The 22,274-nt window shown below is 41.6% G+C and overlaps 1 protein-coding gene across 4 annotated transcripts in view; it reads left to right on the top strand.

Annotated features, from left to right (window-relative positions):
- The window catches only part of dennd1b (DENN/MADD domain containing 1B), a 112,011-nt gene that overhangs the window by 50,025 nt on the left and 39,712 nt on the right, over positions 1-22,274 (top strand). For 3 of the 4 annotated variants that reach the window (XM_028587301.1, XM_028587303.1, XM_028587304.1), the window contains exons 6-13: positions 785-854; positions 2,595-2,675; positions 3,997-4,056; positions 7,458-7,511; positions 8,910-9,020; positions 17,072-17,172; positions 19,533-19,578; positions 21,170-21,271. In XM_028587301.1, coding sequence (XP_028443102.1) covers positions 785-854; positions 2,595-2,675; positions 3,997-4,056; positions 7,458-7,511; positions 8,910-9,020; positions 17,072-17,172; positions 19,533-19,578; positions 21,170-21,271 — 625 coding nt within the window. The remainder of the gene's footprint in view (positions 1-784; positions 855-2,594; positions 2,676-3,996; positions 4,057-7,457; positions 7,512-8,909; positions 9,021-17,071; positions 17,173-19,532; positions 19,579-21,169; positions 21,272-22,274) is intronic. The other variant, XM_028587302.1, reaches the window with a different exon arrangement.

Genomic DNA, 22,274 nt, shown 5'->3' with positions numbered 1-22,274 from the left:
ACATTTATTTATTTTACATTAATTGCATAAGGCAATTTTTTTTTTATTATTAATGCGAAGGACATAAGAAGAAGCACAGAGAGGGGCAGAAGGAGGAGGAAACGGGGGGGGGGCAGGAGGCATCTTGGGCTGCATTTTTGTTAAGCCATCTGTAAGCAGCATGCTTGTAAACCATAGCGTCCCTCCGCATGACATGAAAGCTATGGTGTTTTTTGTTAAAGAATCTAAACTCATTGTTTTGTTTTTTTTCCTACCCTCCCTTCCTATTGGCTTAAAGGGCAGACATGATAGGAATCCTTAGCATGCGGAGGGCCATGGATACGAAGAATGTCATAATAAGGACTAGATAGCATTTACTTCTTTTTTCCAACAACTCTGTGCTTTGGAGTAGGTGGGAACACAATCCATTATCAATGGGCTGCGTGCATTTGATCTTTAAGCAATAGGTCACCAACAATAGCCAGTACATACACCCAGTCTTATTGCAAGGCCATACATAACAAACTCAATGTTCAATGCTGTCCAGTAGATGGGGGAAAATTATTTATACTGTAGACATTGTGATGGGCGAAGATGGAGTTGCAACACACAAATACATTTTTGAAAAAAATAAAATCAGTTTTTAGAAGACTGAATCTCTACATTTGTTGTACTTTTAAATAGAGCTTTAATACCAATCCTGTGATAATAACAACTGAAGCACATTCTGCTTGTTTATTGTAGAAGATGATAAAAGTTAATTGAAACCTTGTCATTAATACATTTGTCTCTCTGACCTTTGCAGCTATCTACCATGGTTTGAAATCTACTACAAGTTGCTGAATACGCTGGCAGACTACCTAACAAAACAACAGGTAATCATCTCCTCTGGATGTATTTATAATTGTATGTATGGTGCAGTGTAAGTGCATACAAAATAAGACATGGTGGTTTGATTTGACTGAGAAACAAGCACACTGTTTAGTGTTTTTGAAATTGTACTGTGCTAAGATATTTTTCCTCCATTCTGTTCTTCTGCATGTTGTCTTTTGTGTGCAAGTTTTGTTCGCCGTCTGGGGCTCGACTTGGCTCCTGTTGTTAGCAGCAACAATGTTGACATTTCACAGACCAAACGCTGATCTGACACTGGAAGTTATTCCTGATGATTTACTGGAAAACAAATCGTTAAGAAAAAAACAAAACCACACACACGCACACACACACGCACAAACATTCACACAACTGCTCGCACTTCACAAAAGTCTTTTTCCCCTGACTATTCACTGCATTGTACTAGCAAAGGGAGGGGAAATGTAAAATATGCAACAAACTGGGGAGATGTGCAGCGTCTAGCACAGAGGGTGTAGGTGATGTTCCCATGTTTATACTGAAGAGAGAAGAAGAGGGAGGGAGGCAGAGCAAGGGAGAGATGCAGAGAGCTTTGGGACCCCTTTCAATTGTCATGTAGGCGCTGCTTCTTCCAAGACCCTTAGAGAGCCATGATCAGGACAGAGAGGCATGCTAAAGTAGACAATCACAAAATTATCACATAAACATTCAACACACACCCACATTTATGTGTTTGAGAGGCAGGATAGTCTTATATAGGGCCTAGAGAGAATATACCAGTTTGTGTGCGAGGAAGAGAGAAACCGAAAGATTGCTGGAAATCCTGTGTGACTGAAGTGTTAGTGTGCATGATTTGGTTTCTATTTACCCCGCTGTCCGTTCCAGGCGAGAGGGAGATGTTGACAGACGAGGGAAGACAGAAGAGCGATGAGGGTTTAAGGCGAGGGGTAAATGAACTGTTTCCCCAGGCCGTGTTGCTGACCATGCGTGTGAGCATTGAGCCTCTCATGACAGGAGGCTGTTCGATTGCACACACCCTAAACCCTCCCCTCCCTCCCTCCCACTCTTCTGCTTCTCTTACTGTATATTGCCGCTCATTCCTCTCAAGTTTCTATTTCCTTCTGGCTCGCACATACATCTGCACTCACCAGCATGCACATTTCTTTAAACAAGCAACGGTTCATAGCCAAAACCAAAACAAAGTTCTCTTAGAGGGCGAATAGAAAAAGAATCTAAAGCGAACAACATTGCGCAACCTCTGTGTTCACAGTAGTTAGTTTAGTTTAAGTACAAGTTGCAAACTGTTGTCCCGATGACTTCTCCAGCCAGAGGCCCGAGTGTAAATAGCAATCTTGTCGTAGAGCTCATAAATGCTGGAAGAATAATCTCGGGGCCTGTTCTGTGGTCAAGCTAGCTCTCTCTGACGGCTTCTTAAAGCCCCAGTCTTTGGAGCGGGGACCCCTGCTTAATTACTGACAGCCCGCTCTTGGCCATAAATCAACGCTGCCGGATAATAAGCGTCTGCAGCCCTACGCTCAGCCGTCTTTTAACCTCACCATTGCTCGTTAAACATATGTCAGTCGGAAGTTTTGGAGCCCTTCAGGCCTCGCTGCAGGATTGCCCTCTGGTCTGCAGCAGCGCCTGTCCCAGCACTGTTGTTAAGATTGACACATAACTCGTGACATCAACAAAACAAGTGAATCAAATTCATGTGTCCTATGTCTTCATGTTTTTTTCTTCTACTGTTGTTTGTTTCTCTCCCCCAGGAAAATGACTTGAATGACATGCTGAATTCTCTCTATGATATGCCAGTGCCAAAGCCCTTCACGCCAGTCAACCTGAGTGTGGTAGGTATAGATCTCATATTCCCCCTTATCAGAGGCAAGACAGCTGAGAATAGAGGTAGAAAGAGGGAGAGGGGGACAGGTAGGTTACTGTAGTAGCGTGTTGCATCAGGAAGGAGACTGCAGAAAAGAAAAGAAGATGATAACCGTTGGCTGAAGAAGTTAAAAGTAGAGCGAGAGACACTAAAGACCATCATTTATAATGGAGACAAAGGGAGGAATAATGAGAAATAAAATGAAATTGACACAAAGAGGGGAGGAGGAGACAAAGAGGGCATAAAAACCAGACAGAAAGAAAATAGGGCAGACAAGCAGAAACAGGGAGAGATTGACAAAGCATAGAGAAATGGGCAAAATAAATGAGGGAACGACAGAGCAGACAGGAAGTGGAGAGCAGGAGGAGGTTAAGATACACTAGGTAGGAACAGAGAGACAGAGAGGGCCCAGGTCTGACACTCTGTTTGGAAACAAGAAGTGGCACTAACAGGTCTGTGTGTGATAAGCCAAAGCTGGAAATGTTAAAACTCGAAGGGTCCTTTCACAACTCGTCATGTCTCCCGCTTATCAAGAACTGAAATGGCTTAACGATCCCGGGTCCCTCAAAGTCAACCCGTGTTTAGGTTAACTCTGACACAACCTCTCCTTTTCAGCTCCTGCATAAAACACTCACTCTTAAATAGTTTTCACTCCCATTAGCCTGGCCTATATAAGTAGAATGCAATGATTTTCAGTGGGACTGCCAAACTCCTAGTGTATTGTTCACTAATATCTTTATTTCTGAGTTGCTTAGACTCCACACCGTAATGGGATCAAAAGAGTTTCAGTGTTAGCATTAGTCCTCAGTTCCCTTTTTTTTTTTTTTTTTTTTGGACCAATTAAAAAGTAAAAAAACTAAACAAACTCTGGGTCATTTCTACAGCATAGGTGTCAGAAGGATACACATCTAATTACACAGATGAATTTACAACATAACAAGACTAAAATGAGGTAATCAATATATCTCCATGAAGATTAACAAGGTTAATTAAGATTCCTTGTGTTTTATTTCTTCTTTGTGTCAGTATTTTCCTTATCAGCTGTATATGTGAACAGAATCTTTTCATCTGCATCTCAGAGCTTCATTGGAAACGAAGCCCCGGAGAACAGAGGTGATAGCTCCATGTCTTTTCTGGAGCCACCAGTTTGATATTTAATTGATGAAGCAGAATTATTCCTTAAAAGCGTGTTTTTTTTGTTTTATCACGGCAGCCAAGAAGAAGGATCATTGTCCACTTTCATGTGTGAACCCTGTTTTGTTCTCTATCTCCCTCTCTCATTGTGCAAGAATGAGCAGTTGTATATTGCCACTGGGCAAGTACTGAGAGATTGGCGGAGCAAGGAGCCGGTGAGTGGAGGGGAATGAGTCAACGGCAGAAACTGGAGGAGGGAAGGAGGCTGCTGTAATATATGAAACCGCTGCTGTACTAATCGCATGGGAGCCACGGCTTTCCAATTTGGCCAAATAAGCTGCGCTATCTTCTTAAATATAACAAAAAACAAACTATCCTGGGCCTTGGTGTATGTTTCTTCTCCTCTGGAAAACAATCAAACTTTGTAAATGATTAATGCCATTCCACACTGCTATATTCTCTCTCTGAATATCAAAAGTTTTTTTTCCCCCCTCCTCTTTATGTTTAAAGCAAAGGCAATTGTGCTCAAAAAATCTCCTTGATGCCTTTCCAGTTAACCCACTTTCAATGTTTTTATATAAACACGTCTTCGAAAGAAGAACAAAAAAGCAGATAAGCAAGCAAACAGCCAATGAAAGCCTGGGTTGGGTTGAAGAGCATGGCTTGTGATTATCACAGTGCCGTGAATTGGTAGACCAACGGGGAAATGATATTTAGCACACCGAGCACAGGAGAAGAAAGGCCGAGATATACAGTATACTGTAGTAACTGTACGTATGCTTATGGGGCGTGTTCTGTGCCCCGGGTGAATTGCTTCTTTTGTATACAATTTTATTGGTTTGGTTACAATTGACCTTTTATTTATTTTACTGTACTAGTTATTTTTTTAGTCAACTATGAATAGGCTTACAGTATTGTTGTTTGTTGATACTAAAATGACTAAGAAGAAAAGATTTTCAAATCCACTTGTCCGGCATGTAGCATTTAGCTTAATGTAAAGAGAAAATGGCACTGCAGCTCATCTGTATCCTCATTGCATACCAGTGTAAGAATGAGAGGTACCTCTCTTACCTAGGTGAGTTAATTGACAAGTTATGATAGGAACAGTTATTTAAATCTATACTTTATTACCTACTGTCTTATTTTAATGATTTTATAAAAACTAAGAAGTCCAACAAGTGCCACTGGAAAGCCCCTTTTAAACTGAGCTGATTAAAACATGTAATCAGGAAAGAGCTCCAGAAAGGAGGCAAAGATAAGTCAGGTTTACTTTCTTTCACAAGCGTCTTTGTATCAATAGCTCCAATCATGCAGTGCATTTGTGATTTTATAAAGTCAGCAGCTAATCATCAATACTAGCTAGCTGTCTGTTATTGTTTAACAGTAAACTATTAGCTTTAATGCTAACTAGCCTACTTCTGCTTCTCAGTTAAAAATAACGTGGTGCAGTGCATCAGAATTCACACTTGTCACCACCCAACACGCTGTACAGTAACTTTTAATTAGAATAAGCACATTTAAAGCATTCATTATTACTTTTCCATTTTGCACATCCTTCCACATCAGAAAAACCTGGCAGTTTTATTTCTGTCTTACAAAAACCACAAATACGCCAATTGGCTGTAACAAAAGTTCTGCCAAAAATTAATATTTTTAACATAAAATGTATGTATTTAACTAACTTTTGTATGTAACCTGCTGCTGCTGGAAACTATTTTACTTAAGTGCAAAGACCTCTTAAACTGTTTTTTTTTTTTTTTTTGTAGATACCTTTTATACAAAACATGTATGACAATATTTCTGCAGTAATATCAAACATTTAACAAATTGCTCACTTGCAATAAATAAGTGTGTGTAGAATTTGCATATGCTCAGATGCAGTATCCTTTCCCCATACAACAACTCAAAAGGCAAAGCCCTGGGTGTTGGGTTCAGTTTAGTGTTTGGTGCATGTTCATCTCCTTTAAGCTTCACTCGACTACAGCAATGACCTTCCTCTGGGAATATCAGGATTGTTTACTCATGACGATTGTTTTCACATTTTTCACACTTAATGCACTTAGGGGGTGAAACGCTTTAGTTCGTTTTACATTAAACTAAATGTTCCAATGTCAACCACAGACAAAAAGTAAGTGGTTATGTGCCGCCGTTGCTTTTTCTTCATCCTTACAGTCCGGTAATGTTTTATTTGCTAAAAACTGTCTCCTAAGACTAAAAAGCATCATTCTTTTAACTGGTGTTAACATGATTAGCAGACATTTCCAACTGCACTGCTCTATGATATACATTTTGATACATTTCAGTGTCAGGTGCCAGAACAATACTGACCAGCAGCACTTTATATTGTGAAATGTGCTAACAGCTTAACATTGTAGTTATTGAAGATTGTTGAATCAGTTAGCTAAATAATGTCAGAGGTTAACCCAGCATTGTTCAGAATGGCACAGAATTAAGTCAAATTGTCACAGTCCTGCTTGGCACATTGTCGTGGATCTTTTAAATTTCATATTTTTACTGTGTGACTGTGACGGGCTTTCTCTCTCCTGTCTTATGTCTCTATAATCAGAGACATCTTGCTTTCTTGGTGGCGGTACCTTTGGTGGGGTTGCTGATTGTAAATGACTCCTTATGTTTGCATACTCTTAATCATATTATCATGTATGTATTACGGTTGTCTTCTGTTTAAGGAATTTATTTTTCCTATTTGTTTGTCCCTTTCAAAGTGCAGATTGTTTCCTAATCAGAATGAGGTCATGAATGCGATACTGTTGTGCAACCAACTCTCAGGGTCTTAGATGTTATTCTTCCTGCCACAGGGGCCACAAATCAAATCAGTTATCAACAATTTGAGAAAACCCTGACTGGGTATTAGCCTGATATTATTTGTTGGGAGATTTGCATAACACATAAATAGTAGTCACAAGTTTAAACACTGTGAAGTCTTAGAGGACTAAATTAATTTTAATATTTTACTTTAAATTCTATGTGAGATGCCACTGTAGATTTAAGTGAAGACCTGCAACAGATGGTCTAGTGAAGGCCTAGAGAAACGCAGGTGTACTAAGGATACAGGAGACTCTGTGTGTGTGTGAGAAACACAATAGTGTGTTTCAGTTGGTGCTTTGTCTACCTGTCTCCAAACACCACCTCTCTCAGGCCCCTTTGATCTGAACAGTGAACCTGCCCTGCTCTCCCAAAGTGAGACAGGCAGCCCTGTGATCCTCTAAACAACCTGTGTGTGTGTGTGTCTGTGTGTGTCTGTGTGTGTGTCTGTGTCTGTGTCCGTGTGGATGCACACGTGCACATATACTTGTGTTGGTGCTCCGCAAGCCTTTTTAATGCTTAAATAAAGACTCAGTTTTCCACCGGAGACATCACCCCAGTCTGTGTCTATGGGGAGCTGAGCTGCTATTGAGCTTTCTCTGTTCTGTAGGCCTGATAAAAGCATTGCCACAGTTCAGACACCAGCTCAGCAATTCATATAGACAGAGCTGAAGATGAGCCATAAATCATAGAACAAAGTGACCTCCCCCCTCCCCTCATTCTCTTCTGTGTGAGTGGTATGCTTCACTTGTGACCTTCCCTCTTCTTTCTCCTGCATGTTTTTGTTTTCCAGCACTCCTACTTCATCGCCCCGGATATCAATGGACTGCCAACTATCCCTGAGAGCGTAAGTATGCATTAAAAAAAGAAAAGAGACATCCCTCTCTTCTGGAAACATCTCTGCCTCTAATCGTTTTTTAATCAGATACACTTGTCACCTTTTGAAATGATTGCATCATCCTCTTGTTTCAGTTTTACTTCCTGTGGTGCTTGTACTTTTAATGTCGAAGTTCAGTGATTGCTATGGGTATTAGAGGATTCAAGCTGAACACATGTTCTTTTTTGATTTTGTATTCAAATTGTAGCTCAAGCTTTGAGCAGCCCAAGTCCTCATGACAAGGGACACCAGATGAAAACAGTATCTGACAAATCTAAGCAACGTTGATTGATACGTTATCTATTTTTCAAACATGACTACCGTATTTTCTCAAATAAAAGCTGGGAAAAAAAAATCAAGGGTGGATAAACTTCTGGTGCCTGTTATAAAACGTTCATGCTAACTGAGAATAATGTAAACTTCTTGACTTCCATTACTTTAATTGAATAAATTCAACAATATAATAATTTTATGGATTCTGTCCACTAAAACGCTACAGGGCTTTTTAATTTGAAACAGATACAGGAGGTGTTGAGTTTTTATTAGTCTGGCATAGCCAGACCTTCCTCCACAGCGGTGCGGAGAAGAGTCTAGCTAGTCCACACAGCATTCTGGGATGGGAGAAAAACGTGCTCTGGTTTAGTGGCAATTCTTTAAACCAATCACAATCGTCATGGGTGGGGCTAAGCGCCGGGCGGAGCCACAGTGCTGCTGCAAAATAGCCTTGGGAAGGAACTTGTGTTGATGGAACATGTGTACGTTCAAAAGTTGTTTTAGTCATGCAACAGAAAACTCAGATTCAGTTTAGAATGCCAACACAAAGACAGCGGAAGGTAACCGACATCCGGCCGAAAAGAGGAACATCCGGCTGAATTTCCGGCGGCACCGGAGCAATCCCGGAAGTGGAAGGTCGTGGATATAGACTACGTTTTTATTAACCGCATAATGCAGTAACAACATTTTAACTGAGCAAACAGGAGCAGTTTAGAAAAGAAGGATGCTTCATACTAAAATTTGATCAACTATAAACAGAGTGAATTAGACCTAAAGGCCTGTCTCCAATATAGGCCTGCTTCAAATAATTGCCTGGTACCCTCTGTATTTTTAGGTAAATAAAGGCCTCAGCCCGTCCGTTATTTGAGAATTTACGGTATAGCAGATGGTTTGAATCTGAATTTCTCATCCATTTATTTTCTTACTGCAAAAACAATATGTGCAGACATGGAAGTCCAAGTCCTTTTTCAGCCACTACTGTATGTCTCTCTTTATGGCACACTCTGGCACTCTCACTGTCTGTAGCTTTGACACTTTACTGTAAGCAAGGACAGTTATGTACCTGCATATCCTTCTATTCCCATCTATCTCCAGAGGAACCTGACAGAGTACTTTGTGGCTGTGGACGTCAACAACATGCTCCAGCTCTACGCCAGTATGCTGCATGAACGGCGCATCATCATTACCTCAAGCAAGCTTAGCACTGTGAGTCCATTCCTTCCTAGTCATTCTCTCAGCTGTAGTCAGTTACCAGCTCTGCCCTGCTCTATAAAATAGTTAGAAAATAGTTCAAATACTGCACTTGAAAGATGAGTTTCCTGAACATTTAATTTCAAGTTGAGGGGAAGCTTTCAGTCATGAAATGTTAAGCTCTATGTTTTCAGTACGTCATGTTATATGAGAAAATATTGCTAATTTACAGTCACAGAGAGTCACGGTTGCTATTTTTGGCTTCAGATCTAATTCAGATACCGATTTGCTCTCTTAAAAAAGTATGCAGCTCAAATGTTGGGACCTTTTCGTAGATTGGACATGATTCTCTTCATTAATAATCCAGCAGGATATCAAACCCTAATTAGTACGATGAGAATATTTATCTGACATGGCTACGCTACTTGTACAGAGAGAGTTGAACTGATCTGTCTGCCCCTCCCTCGTTGCCTGGGCATCCTGCAGTCAGAGAGCAGCACTATCACCGCACTTTGACAAGCTGTGAAATCCACACTAAAGCTGGATTATACTTGACTGTTTGTCTTATAACTGCAACATATTAATGGCCAAAAAAAGCCTTAAATTATCTGTTATTACATGGCTTAACTCTCTCACATAATTTAAAGTCCCTTCTGTCTGTCTGTATGAGGGAGGAAATCTCTCTGTGTCTTTCTTCCCCTCTTCCTCCCTCTGTTCCTCATTCCAACCTCCCCCCCCATTATCTATGCGGCTGATGAGGCAGAGCCAAATGTTTATGACAGATGAAATGGGAGATGGAAGTGATGTCATCCAAGTCCTATCTGTAGTGTAGCTGGTCCTGCCTTGGTATCTACAAGGCTGCACAACACTGAACAGCCAAAGGGGCCTGTGAGTGGTGATGGGTGCTGCAGGGAACGGCTCCCATAGGAGCTATAATCAGAAAAAGCTGTAAAAAAAAAACATACCCAGCCCTCAGAGAATATCACCTGTCTCCCCTCAGCTTTCTCAGACCAGCAGCACTTTGCTCAGGGTCTCGGCTGCACGCTGTGCTGTGACACAAGGGTTACACGATGTAAATTATCAGACTCAAGGGTGAAGGTGTTTTTCTTTTTAGCAGGAAGAGGAAGTGGAGGCGATATTTGTCCGTGATTTATAGGTTTCTGCGCCTGCGACTAATCTCGGCTTTTTTTGTTTTTTTTTTAAACAAATTTATGCCGATAGGATTTTTTAAGAGCTTCCACGTCAGACCTTTACCTGTGTAAACCTTTTATCCTTTGCAATCCTTCATCCACTCATCTGTCTATCCATCCGTCTTCCTCAGGGAGAGGTGTTTTGGTTTGGCAGCGATATATGTCAGGCACTGTATTACAAAGGTATTTCCACATCTCCACTGGGATTACTAGCAGGCCTGATGTTATTACTGCTCCTGTGATGCGTTATTTTTTGCTGTTGTGGAAACGGCTGCCAATGATTCTGGAAGCCAGCTATCTACGTGTATACGTACTTATCTGCAAAGAGCCCAGCTCATTATCCACACCACTGTGTTGCGATCAAATATCTTAAAGGATGGGAAATATATAATTAACGTCAGAGTTTGTCAAAAATGTTTGTTAAAGTGAGTGTTAGCAGTCACTGGATGGACAGGTAATATTTCTATAGTCTGCTTGCTACAGATAGAGGATGTATGAGAGAAGGTATTGTTAGTACCATCGTTAGTACCATCCAGCTGCTTTTCACCACCTCCGCCTGTCCAGCCTCTCAGCCAAGCAAAGAGAAACAGGGAATAGAAAGTGGAAAGAGGGCGAGAAACACACACACACACACACACAGACACAGACAGACACACACACACACACAGACAGACACACACAAAGATATACTGCATTTATTCTGCCTGCTCTAGGTGCTGCCTGTGTTAAAGCCCTTGGTGAACCCGGTGTGTCAGTCTGCCGGTACATGGCTGGCGTGTCTCGCAAGCAGCCAACAGCAAAGGAATAAATCATGATCTTACAACAATGCGTCAGTTGACTTATTGCTGTTTCGTGACCGGAGGTGAATGGTACCAGTGTTTTTAAAAGGCCGGTCGGCAGTGGCGCAGGGGCGGGAGCCAGCCGAGCGTGCAGCCTTGTCATAGGGCCGTATAATAGGGCTGCATCGGCCCTTCCTCTAACTAGTCAGTTGGGAGGACCCCCACCACCATCGGCCCACCACCATCGCCCCACCACCCTCCGTGTCTTTCATCTGCCGAGGCCCCCCCAGCTCTCGAGCCCAGCCTCTGTCCTGCCTATTGCCCAAACTCACACAGCCCGGCCCCAGCACCGGCTGACAGCAGCCCTCTCATCAGCCTGTCAGGCCTATGCTAACAAGGAACTATCCATCCACCATGCCCTAGAGTGCCAGCTGTCTCTCTGTTTCCTGCCTTTTCCTCTGTTCTTCTTTCCCTCTCTTTCCCTGACTTCTCTCTGTCTCTCTACTTTCTCTCCGTCTTAGTTATTCTTCCTCACTGACATTATTTTCTGTCCATCTGTCTCTCACTCACCCTGGCTACACCTCTCTTTCTCTCAGACGTTGCCTCCCTCTTCCTGGGTGTCTTAATGTGTCTCTCTGTTGTTGGGCATCTGCAGAACATCGGGACATCCTTCCCCTCAATAGACTTATCTCAGCCTCATGCCATGTGTCTGACTTGTGCCGCTGTGAATGTGTATGTGCATATGTTGTGGGTGTTTGCGTCTCTTTTGCATGCACCTGTTTGTGTATCTTCTGCACTCACAGGTGTTTGTACCTTATGTCTCGTGTCTTTCTGCGAATGAGTCAGTGACTGTGTGTGCATGTGTGGGAGGCCTGGCGTTAGCTGTTACCTTTGTCGTCCTGTGTGCCCCCTCTCTCTCTCTCCCTGTGCCACCTACTTGTTTGTGGCACACCTGCGTTGTGCCGGGCCTGACACCGGCGTTTGTCAACAGAGAGAGAAGCAGAGCACGGGTAATTGGTGACTTACTCTGTGCAGGAGAGGGGAGAGGGAAAGGCTAACACAGTTTTAAACCCACAGGAGAAATGAGGGAGAGATAGCAATGGACAGAAGGCAGCAGGAAAAGCAGAGGAGGAAAACAGGATAAGACATGAAGAACTGGGATGGATATGAGGCTGGGAAAGGAGAAGAGAGGATTGAATTTGGAGGGAGTGTGTAGGGATGGAGTTGGAAGGAAAGGCTAGTGGAAGGGAAGTGAGTGTTTGAGGCTGGTGTGAAGAGGTCAAGAGCGACTCTGTTGATACCATTCCTCCTGTCAAATTGAATTACATTGCCTGCAGCAGCAGCTATTTGTCTCACTCTCGCTGTAATTTAACATGTGCGATAGGTTCCCTCATCTGAGAGTATGCAAGCAGAGGGAATGAGTGTTGTTATATTCCCAGTTCAGTAAAATCTCCATTACACTGCCGTTTTAATATGAAAGCTATGTGAAAGAGGTGTATCTGGTGGGTCCAGCTTTTTAAGGAGACATCACTGTTGAAGGGTTGTGTAGCTGTTGACTCATCTCAATGTGATGACGTGTGAATGTGGAGAGCCGTCAGAAGAGTTGGGATAGCAATCCACATGTAATGAACAAATTGTTTTTGTTAACTGTGTGAATCTTTGTGTCATAATTCAGCTTTTTGGTTAATTTCCTGCATAAAAAAAATTTGATTAGCTGTATCCCTATTCCATACTACACACCTTATTCCCTGCAGGTTTTAAGTATGTGGCATGTTCACAATCTAAAAGTGGCACAGTTTGGTAAGTGTGCAACACTGGATCTTTCAGTGTGCTGTTGATTGACGTTATTGTCCCATAATGCAATGCTCAAAGGAAATGGGGGAGCTGCTTACAGCTGGAAAGTATAAAAACAAATTGTAGATGGTGGTAAAACAGCTTTGTGAACACAGCAGAAAGCAAAAAAATAACTGTTAAATCTTTGAAAAATATTTTAATGTCTATTTGTAAAGTTTAATTGGTAGTAATAGTCCAAAGTCACAGTTTGAGTGACATAAACGGCACACACATTGCTTCATTTCCTGTTAGTATAAAATGATTATGTTGATTTTTTTTTTTTTACAGCAAAAACAGTATGCTGAGACATTTAGTATGCAATACTTAGTGTATACTATTAGTATGTAGTCTGAAAGGGGGCATGGCAATTAACTCACACTCAGACCCCCATTATTGACAAAACTGGTGTGTGACCTCTCAGCTTAGGTTTATTGCTACCTACTTCAAAGTTGCAATGCAAATTTGATCTCTCCACTCGTCTTTCTTCTTCTCCCACATTCACCTCCTCCTCTCCATCTCTTTCTGTCTCTCTTTCCTTTAGTCCTTTTGAATGGATCTTGGAAAACCAGTGTTAGTGTGGACTGTTTCTGTCTCGGCTACAGCACACTAAAAAAGCTCTCAGGGCAAAACCAAAGACCTTGACTGCTTTTTGAAGCAGGCTGTCGCTGTATAATCGGTTAGCTTCTCTCAGAGGAAGGGGGTATACACGCGCACACACACACACACACACACACACACACACACACACACACACACACACACACACACACACACACACACACACACACACACACACACACACACACAGTGTAATAGGCAGGCAGCCCCTCATTACCGGGCAGAGCCCTGGTCCCTGAGGACTGGACCCAGCACCTAATCCTGTATTTGTTCTTGGGGACTGTATCTGTGATTCTCCATTGAATGGAATATTAAGCACCCAGGTCTTTTGTGGAGCGTGTAAGCCATTTGGCTCCACTCATCTATTATTTATCAGCCTGGCAAATATTTTATCAGCCTTAGCCTCTCATGACCCACTCTCATGTGAAGCCCCCCTCTAAATGAAGAAAAAAAAAAAAAAGATTTCTTTTTTCCCCAATTTATCTTCCTTTTACTTTTTGCCTTGTTCGTTCTCAAATTTGAACAAGGACAGGGATTTGTACTAAGCTGAATTAGAGAAGCAAATAAGTGAACTATTCCTCTGGAGTTCCTTCCAAGTTGCCTTATCTCAGGCACACTGCCACCTCCATTGCTTTGGAGATAGCAAATAAAAGAAAACAGAAATCTAGATTTGCTTCGTATAAATCATTATTTTAGTTTCAGTAACTCCCCCCTCCCCTCTCGGCCAACTCCCCCCCAAGCCAGCCACCCAACCTGAGAAGAAGAAAAGCAGAGAGAGAGAGACTCCTGTTTTCCCTTTCAACCTGAGAGTAAATCATGCCAGTTGGGGGGCTCACCTTGAGGCCGGGTGGAGATAATTGAAGTTGGTTAGCGAGGTGTTCTGTGCCATTACCTCCTGGTACCAGTGAATGGCTGGGGCTTGTCTCGCACTCCCAGAGGAGGAATACACACGCCTGTTGGCGCTCCGCTTAGTGTGTGTGTGCGTGCGTGCTCGTGTGGCACATGTACGTATGTGTGTATGTATATCCACAGCCGGATTGCTGACCTCTCTTCATCACAATTTAATGGCCTCTTACCATCCTCGCTTTGGAAAAGGGAGAAGGGTGTGATGGTTTTGATAGTAGCTCTTCCACCAAGTACCTCACTTTCAGACATTAATATTCATAGCATTGATTTATTTTCAGAATTCGCAAAAATACAAACTGTTTGCCAGGGAATTAATCTTGACAGGAGCGTGGCATTGTTGTGTTTTATTTGAAGACGGCAGGCAGCGGAAATATGCATATGCAGATACACAGAGCAAGACACCAATTAAATGTTGATTAAGTCCTAACTATTGTGGGACTGGGTGTATGAGAGATTGTACAGAGACAATAAAAAAAAAAAAAAAAAAAGATCCTTGCTTTTTTTCCTGCCGATATGAAAAATGAATGCAGTTAAAACAAACATGCAGGGAGGGGGAGGCACATGGACAGACACAGACACACACACACTTTTTGTTGTAAGCTTTTCAGATGTCCGGGCTTGATGTTTGGGTGGATTCAAAGGGTGGGGCACTTTTTCTCTTTCTCTGGCAGCGGTGGTTTTCATTCGCCAGGCTCACCCGCTTTTGGCCGGTCAATTGTGACATTGTGTGTGTCAGTGAGCAGGGGGTCTCCTGGTAGTTGTGCGCGTGTGTGCGTGTGATAGTGTGTGTCCGCTTCACACATTGACTGTGAAGCTCCAGCAGTATAACGGCGGCTGCTGCTCCGGGGTCCCGGCGGTATTGGCCTAGCCCGCAGTCTCTCTTGGCTAACTCATGTTTCATTCTTTGGCAATTTGCCCTAATGAAGTCCCGCAGGAGCCCCTCAGACCTCTGTTCTCTTTCCATATTTAATCATGTTATTTTAATCTGGGGGATGAGCTAACGCCTCTTTCTCCTGCCGTGTGTGTGTGTGTGTGTGTGTGTGTGTGTGTGTGTGTGTGTGTGTGTGTGTGTGTGTGTGTGTGTGTGTGTGTGTGTGTGTGCGTGTGTGTGTGTGTGTGCGTGTGTGTGTGATTTGCAGGTCATTACTATAGCTAGGTTTTTATGAGATGGGATGTCAAGAGGGGGAGTGCTGGTTTTTAAGACAATGGGAGACAATGGCTTTAATTGTATGTGTAATGTTGGTTTGACAATGTAGAGAGCTCCTTTGAAAAAGAATGCCATCTTCATGTGATTGCTTCTCATTATATGTTAAAAAGATGTTATTTTTTTCTCTCTCTCTCTTTAATTTCTTAGTCATAGGAGTTGGAGTAATTTTGATTTTGATGGTTACTGTCAGCACTGTTTTGGGCTTTGTTTGTTGTTTTTGTTAGAGATGGCCCGATACCACTTTTTTGCTTCCCGATACCGATTCCGATACCTGAACTTGCGTATCGGCCAATACCGAGTACCGATCCGATACTAGAGTGTCATATATTTCATTATGTTTTAACAGCTGTATACTACTATCCCTGTATGGATGTGATATGATTTCTATCTTTGTTGTCGGTCTGGCTCAGGTTAAACTCTTTGTGAAACATGAACAAACACAAACAATGAATGCCCCAGAACTTTCTTTTATTCTCCACTTTGACAGTCAGTTATAACGGAAAAAGAACATAAATAAGCTACTTTAATGTAGATTTTCTTTAGGGCTTTATTACGTGGTATCGGATCGGTGCATAAACTCCAGTACTTACCGATACCAGCGTTTTAGGCAGTATCGGAGCCGATACTGGTATCGGTATCGGAACATCTCTAGTTTTTTTCTCACTTTGACATTGAATTCAAAAGCAGTTAATTATGAACACTGGTACTGTTTTTGCTCTCATTTCTGTGTTCAAAATGGGTTAGAATCTGTGCTTTGAATTATTTTTTTTTTATGAAAATGTCTCAATGCCATGTGCAAAAGTGGCAAGATTATTGCAGTGATGACCCACCACAAATGAATCAGTATGGTGGAAACCTTGTTCTTTTTGTGTAAAGCATGTGTTGCCATTCTTCATGTCAGCCCTTTCAATACTTTTCTTTTCACCTCCTCATAAATCTTTGTTCCTCTGCTGTGCTTCTGTCATGAGTTTAAGACAAGCGCTCCAGCTTTCAGTCTGTTCTCTTCCTCCAACAATAGCTTGCAGGTCGTGTGTTCATCAACAGCACTAGGCATGTCAATGTACCACGTTCCTTTTTTTTCTGAGGGCTTTTGTTTGTGAGCGAGATTAAAGGCTAATTCAGTGAAATCAAACATTGATGATCGACGCATCAACACAAAACATCACCACAGCAGCAACCTTGATCAGACTTCTGGATTTTTTGAAAAATAGGATATTGTTTGGAAGGAAATAGAGCTGAAGTTCTTTCTTCTATAGAATTTAGCAGTGAAGAAACTAAGTTGGACAAGTTGTAGAAATGTTTTAGAAATAAAAAAGACGAGCATTATATTTAGCTCAAAGTTATTTTATTGCTTTTTTTTTTTTAAACTTGTTGCAGTTCTGTCTTTGGGGCAATTCTTCTGAATCCACACAAACCTTCTGTTTTAATAATGGAAACCACCAGTAAACATACAGCATAAAGTGTCTTAACCATTTTGTGTTGCCTTGAAAAGTTGTGTTGAGTTTGTCCTCTTACTTCTTTCTCTTTCTGTAGTTAACTGCATGTGTCCACGGTGCAGCTGCTCTGCTCTTTCCTATGTACTGGCAGCACATCTTCATCCCTGTTCTGCCCTCGCATCTTCTGGACTACTGTTGGTAAGGCTGACCATCTCTGAAACACACACATATCAGGATCATCATAATAAATGTTTACACCCCCACCTTTTCTCTCCTTCTTTCTCTCATTATTCAGCCACCTTCCGACACACACGCATGCACGCTCACAGACACACACACACACACACACACACACACACACACACACACACACACACACACACACACACACACACACACAGACACAGACACGTAAACACACACCAGGATATGTGTGCTGGTCATGCACCGAGCTCTGCCGCTAAAACCTCCGTGTAAAAGTGCAGACACACATGTTCACACATTCTCCCACCCGTTCGCACGATTCCTCTTGTGGCGCGTCTTCTCCTGCGTGTGGCCCCTCGACGTAACAAACGACCTGGATCACCTTGCTCCATATTTCATGCCAGTGCAGCATCATGCTCTCATCATCTTAGCCCTCTCAGGGGTTCATTATCACCCATCCAACTCAAATCCAATTAATCTGAATGGACTTAATTGAAACTAAATGTAGAGCAGAAGTAACAGCTCATCTACAAATCTACATGTGTTCATATCAACTTCAGATATCTTAAAAAAAAGCAGAGTGGAAAAGACAGCTCATGTAAAAGGAGCTGTTTTACGTTGACGCTTACAGTACAGCGCTTTAGCACAAAGGGACACGTCAGCATCAAAACGCTATTCATCACTGACAGTAAAATGTGATTTTCAACACTCTGTGAAGACTCATCATTATCTTATTTAATCACAGGGATGTCCTCTACGCACTGATTAGATAACTAAATTATATTAGATGCTGTGTGTATGTATGTGTATATGTGCATGCATTTGTGTAAATGTTGGTGAAAGACAGTATATTCATGAAACAGAGAAGAACGTGGCTAAATTTCAGAGCTACAGGCCTGCTGTTTGTTTTGCTGTTGCTTTAAGTTGATTACAAGCCTGTGGCTTCTGAATCATTCTTGCCAGGAATACGGTGACCCAAAGCTATCCGATTATTGCCTCCTCTGTAAACCTCATCATAAAAATGGTTTCTATTATTTGACTGTTTTTGTTGATTTAATCCGTCGTGGTGGATGGGAAACATACTCTATGATTCAGCCTTTCCTTGCCACTAACTTTCAGTTTGAAGATAAATATCACATAAAACAAGAATGACATGATAATAACCATGCAAAGAATTTTTTGAGGGTAGAATGAAAACAGTTGACACTTCTACCCTTTAGCTTTCTGGGAAGTGTTCCAGGTCTGTCTGTACTTTTTTGAATCGACCATCTTGGTAGAGGACAAACTCTATTAACTGTCCTGCAAAAACATTCATTGTTGTTATTGTTAATATTATTTATTATTATTATAATAGACAGGGGAAATAATAAGAGCTGTAGCATTAGTATTCTTAGTATTTTTCTAATGTCTTTTCAGGTATATTAATGCTTACTGATAGCTGAGTGTGGAAGTTTTAGAATAAAAGGAAAACATTTTTAGACAAAATGTACTTTTTTGAATCACATTTGAACTTTTTAAGCAAATTAAAAATACTGAATGAAGGAGAAAGTTGTTTACCTGGTAATTTCTTTTTTTTTGAAACCAGTCCAGTAGCACCAGATCAATTTGCTTGCGCTGCTACACACACCAGTTAATCTAATTGTTTCCCATTTTGAGTGGCATGGTGGTTTCTGGGAAAATAATTTGACGTCAGATTTTTAGTCCGTGCCCTACATGTACTGTAATATGATTGGGTTAAAGAACAACATATGGATGATGATCAGTTTTGCTGCCTATGTTACCCTTATGTTATCGCATGCAATGTTAGTTTTAATGCATCCAATGCACATCTGTTGCATTACAGTAGTTTTCACATTATTTCTAGCAGTTGTTAAAATAGGTTTTACTTAAAAAAAAAAATGTATTTGCTTTAGTTGTATTCTGAACTATTGATTTATGATTTTTTTCAAAAGAATAATTTAGTGTATAAGTTGTTAAAACAATTACAAATGCCATCACAAGTTGTATTACAACCAGGTCATATCTTCAGATTGCTAAACCCTAACAGCATTCAGTTTACAAAATATAGGAATGCAAAGAAAAGCACCAAATGCTCACCTTGAAGGGTCTGTGATTTATTAGTTTATAGTTTATAGCTTGATAAATAACCAAAGATTAATCAAATATCAACATAGTTATTGAATACATTTGTCGACTAATCTTTTAATCAGAGCTTAACATTAGGCTATGCATTTTACTTTTTCAGATTGTTGTGTGAAATGTGCTGTGCCAGTGTAGCCACCATAAATATTTCTTTACTGCATGTAACCATCTGATATTGATATTGCTCACAGCTTTCCTCTCTCCATCCACAGTGCCCCCATGCCATACTTTGTGGGAGTTCATCTTAGTCTGCTGGAGGTACGTTAGTTAACCTGTGGGCATCTGTATGCATATAAAAGTGCATGTATATACACATACATTATTATACTGTATGTGCACAATGTGCTGCTGCAAATTGATATATATAATAAAAAATGGTACTGTATATGAAACATTAAACATTGATGTTTCCTAATTTGCATCAGATATATATTATATACATTTCAGTGGATTTTCTTAAATGAACAACCAATTTACATTGAGGGACAAAGCTGTAACTGTACGTAGTCACTTCCTAGTTTTCCCTCTCTGTATATATGGGCAGTAGTCTAATGCTGCACCTCGTTTGGTGAATTGTGCTCTCAATTTTGGTATAAAATATTTGAAGCTTTAGTAAGGTAATTTTTGGCACCTCCAACACATTGAATTAAAAAAAATCAACAATGTTTTTTCTTCTTTATCTTTCTGTCTTGCTTGTGTGGATTCTTAACCAGAAGTACAAAAGACAGAGAGAGAGAGAGAGAGAGAAAGGGAGAAAAAGCATCTGCAAACAAAGAGCTTTTCTACTTCATTGTTAAACCCTGTGTGTTGGTTGGGGGGGGCAAGCCGTCACCACCACTTCGGTTGTGTGTGAATGCACGTTGCAAGCACGCACACATTTGCACGTGTGTGTGTGTAATTGTGCAAATGCGTGTGTGTGTGTGTGTGTGTGTGTGTGTGTGTGTGTGTGTGATATTTGTCTGACAGTTGCGGCAGTGGCAGTATTTATCACACTCTGCATCCGTGACAGACCCCCTTTCCGCCACTACATAATTAGTCCAGATCAGCATGTGAGCCTCCACTGCACAGGCTGTCACAAAAGTGACAAACTAGAAATTCACACACTATGCTGCCCCCCCCCCCACACACACACCACCACACCTGCCTGCATCCTGCGCCACACTGAAATAATAGTTGAATTTGTCGCCATCAGAATGCACACAGCGCAGCACAGCATCACTCTGTTGTTGTTGATGCATGAGGTTTGGGTGCTGTGGAAAATGTTTGCGCAATCCAAATGTTTCCTCTAGGTGCCATTCTTCATTTTGTGCGCATGTGGGTCTTACAGTAAAGATATCCTAATATTTATTTTCCTACACGCCATATTTCATCGTTAATCGTAAAGGAGTGTGATGACAGTGTGGTTTTAAAAGTGACCGCTGTGCTTTCTCCTACCTGGGGCTTCAGGACAGAAATGAATTTGTCTGCTAGGAAACACACCTGGGCCACACTTTTCAAACGTTAACTTAATGTCATGATTTGATAATTAACCAAACTAGGTTTTCAGGCTCGTTGTTATTTATTTAACATACATGTTTTTACCAATTTTCAATAGTTAATTAGTATGAAATGTTAGATAGCAAAAAACAAATAGGTTCACTTTGAGAAATAATGCTTAAATTCCATTATGTAAAAACAGAATACTTTTTTTAATTGTTAATTATATTAGAACTTTTGCTTGCAAAATTGGACATGTTGTAATAGTATTTACAGATGGAGATTTCTTCCATATTGTGAGATTGTGATTAGAGTTATTAGTGAGGCAGCTTGTGCACTGTTGGCTGATAACACTGGACATTTCCTCCTTTAGAGAGTACGCAGTCGATCACTGGAGGATGTGGTCATTCTGAATGTGGACACCAACACCCTGGAGAGTCCCTTTGATGACCTGCACAACCTGCCCAGTGACGTGGTGAGACACACACACACACACACACACACACACCTTCAAGAGCTTCTTAACCTTTATTGTCTCATTACAGATGACACGGAAGGGTTCATTTTTCCTCTTTTACATCAAGTCTTTCTTGAATAAACACTCATTCTCTTGTCCTCCAATGTACTCTCATACTGACTCACGCCCATGTGCGTGTGCACACACACACACACACACACACACACGCACACGCACGCACAGAAAAACATACACAGACAAACACATACACATACAGAAACTTGTCAAAGTATAGCTCTGTCCCCTCCCAACATCATTAATGACTGCAGTACTGGCTCCTCAGATTGTGGCTGTCTAAAGTAAACTCCCGTCGCGGTGTATGACGCTTGAAGGCGAACAGCATTCCCCGACCATCAGAGGCTTGTGGGAAAATGTGCAGCTCCCTTCCCTTCATCTCCATCCATTCTAATCATTATTTCACAAAGTCTTGCATTTCTGCCTGCCCACTGGCACGTTTCTGAGAACCAGAGATAGGAGGAGGGAACAAGGCAAAGAAAAGAAAAGAAAAGGCAGAGATGGGTGATTTTCTAGGGGGAGAGAGTGGGAAGAAGGGGGCCAATTACCAGTGTGGGCAGTGAAGCCACCTGCCAGTGCGTCGTCTCTTTAATTAATGGAGCACTGACGCCGGTCAGTGCTACAGGAAACATCACCACGGCGTCAGGGTCGCACACACACACACACACACACACACACACACACACACACACACACACACACACACACACACACACACACACACACTGAACAACATGCATGCTTGTCTTCCCTGTCTTTGTCGAAGTAGGAAACTGTTTGTTTATCTGTTTTTGTGGGTTTATGTGTTAAAGCTCCTGTGTGAGGCCCCGCTGAGGCTGCGGACGCACTATTACCCCCACTGCTAACTGCTATTCTCAGGTTCCACCGGACTCCTTCCCTACCTGCAATATATAATTAAATTCACTGCCCAACAGACTCCAGACCT

The sequence above is a fragment of the Perca flavescens genome, chromosome 9 (genome assembly GCF_004354835.1).
Source record: "Perca flavescens isolate YP-PL-M2 chromosome 9, PFLA_1.0, whole genome shotgun sequence".
NCBI classification, from domain to species: domain Eukaryota; kingdom Metazoa; phylum Chordata; class Actinopteri; order Perciformes; family Percidae; genus Perca; species Perca flavescens.
This window is presented reverse-complemented; position numbering and strand designations above follow the sequence as displayed.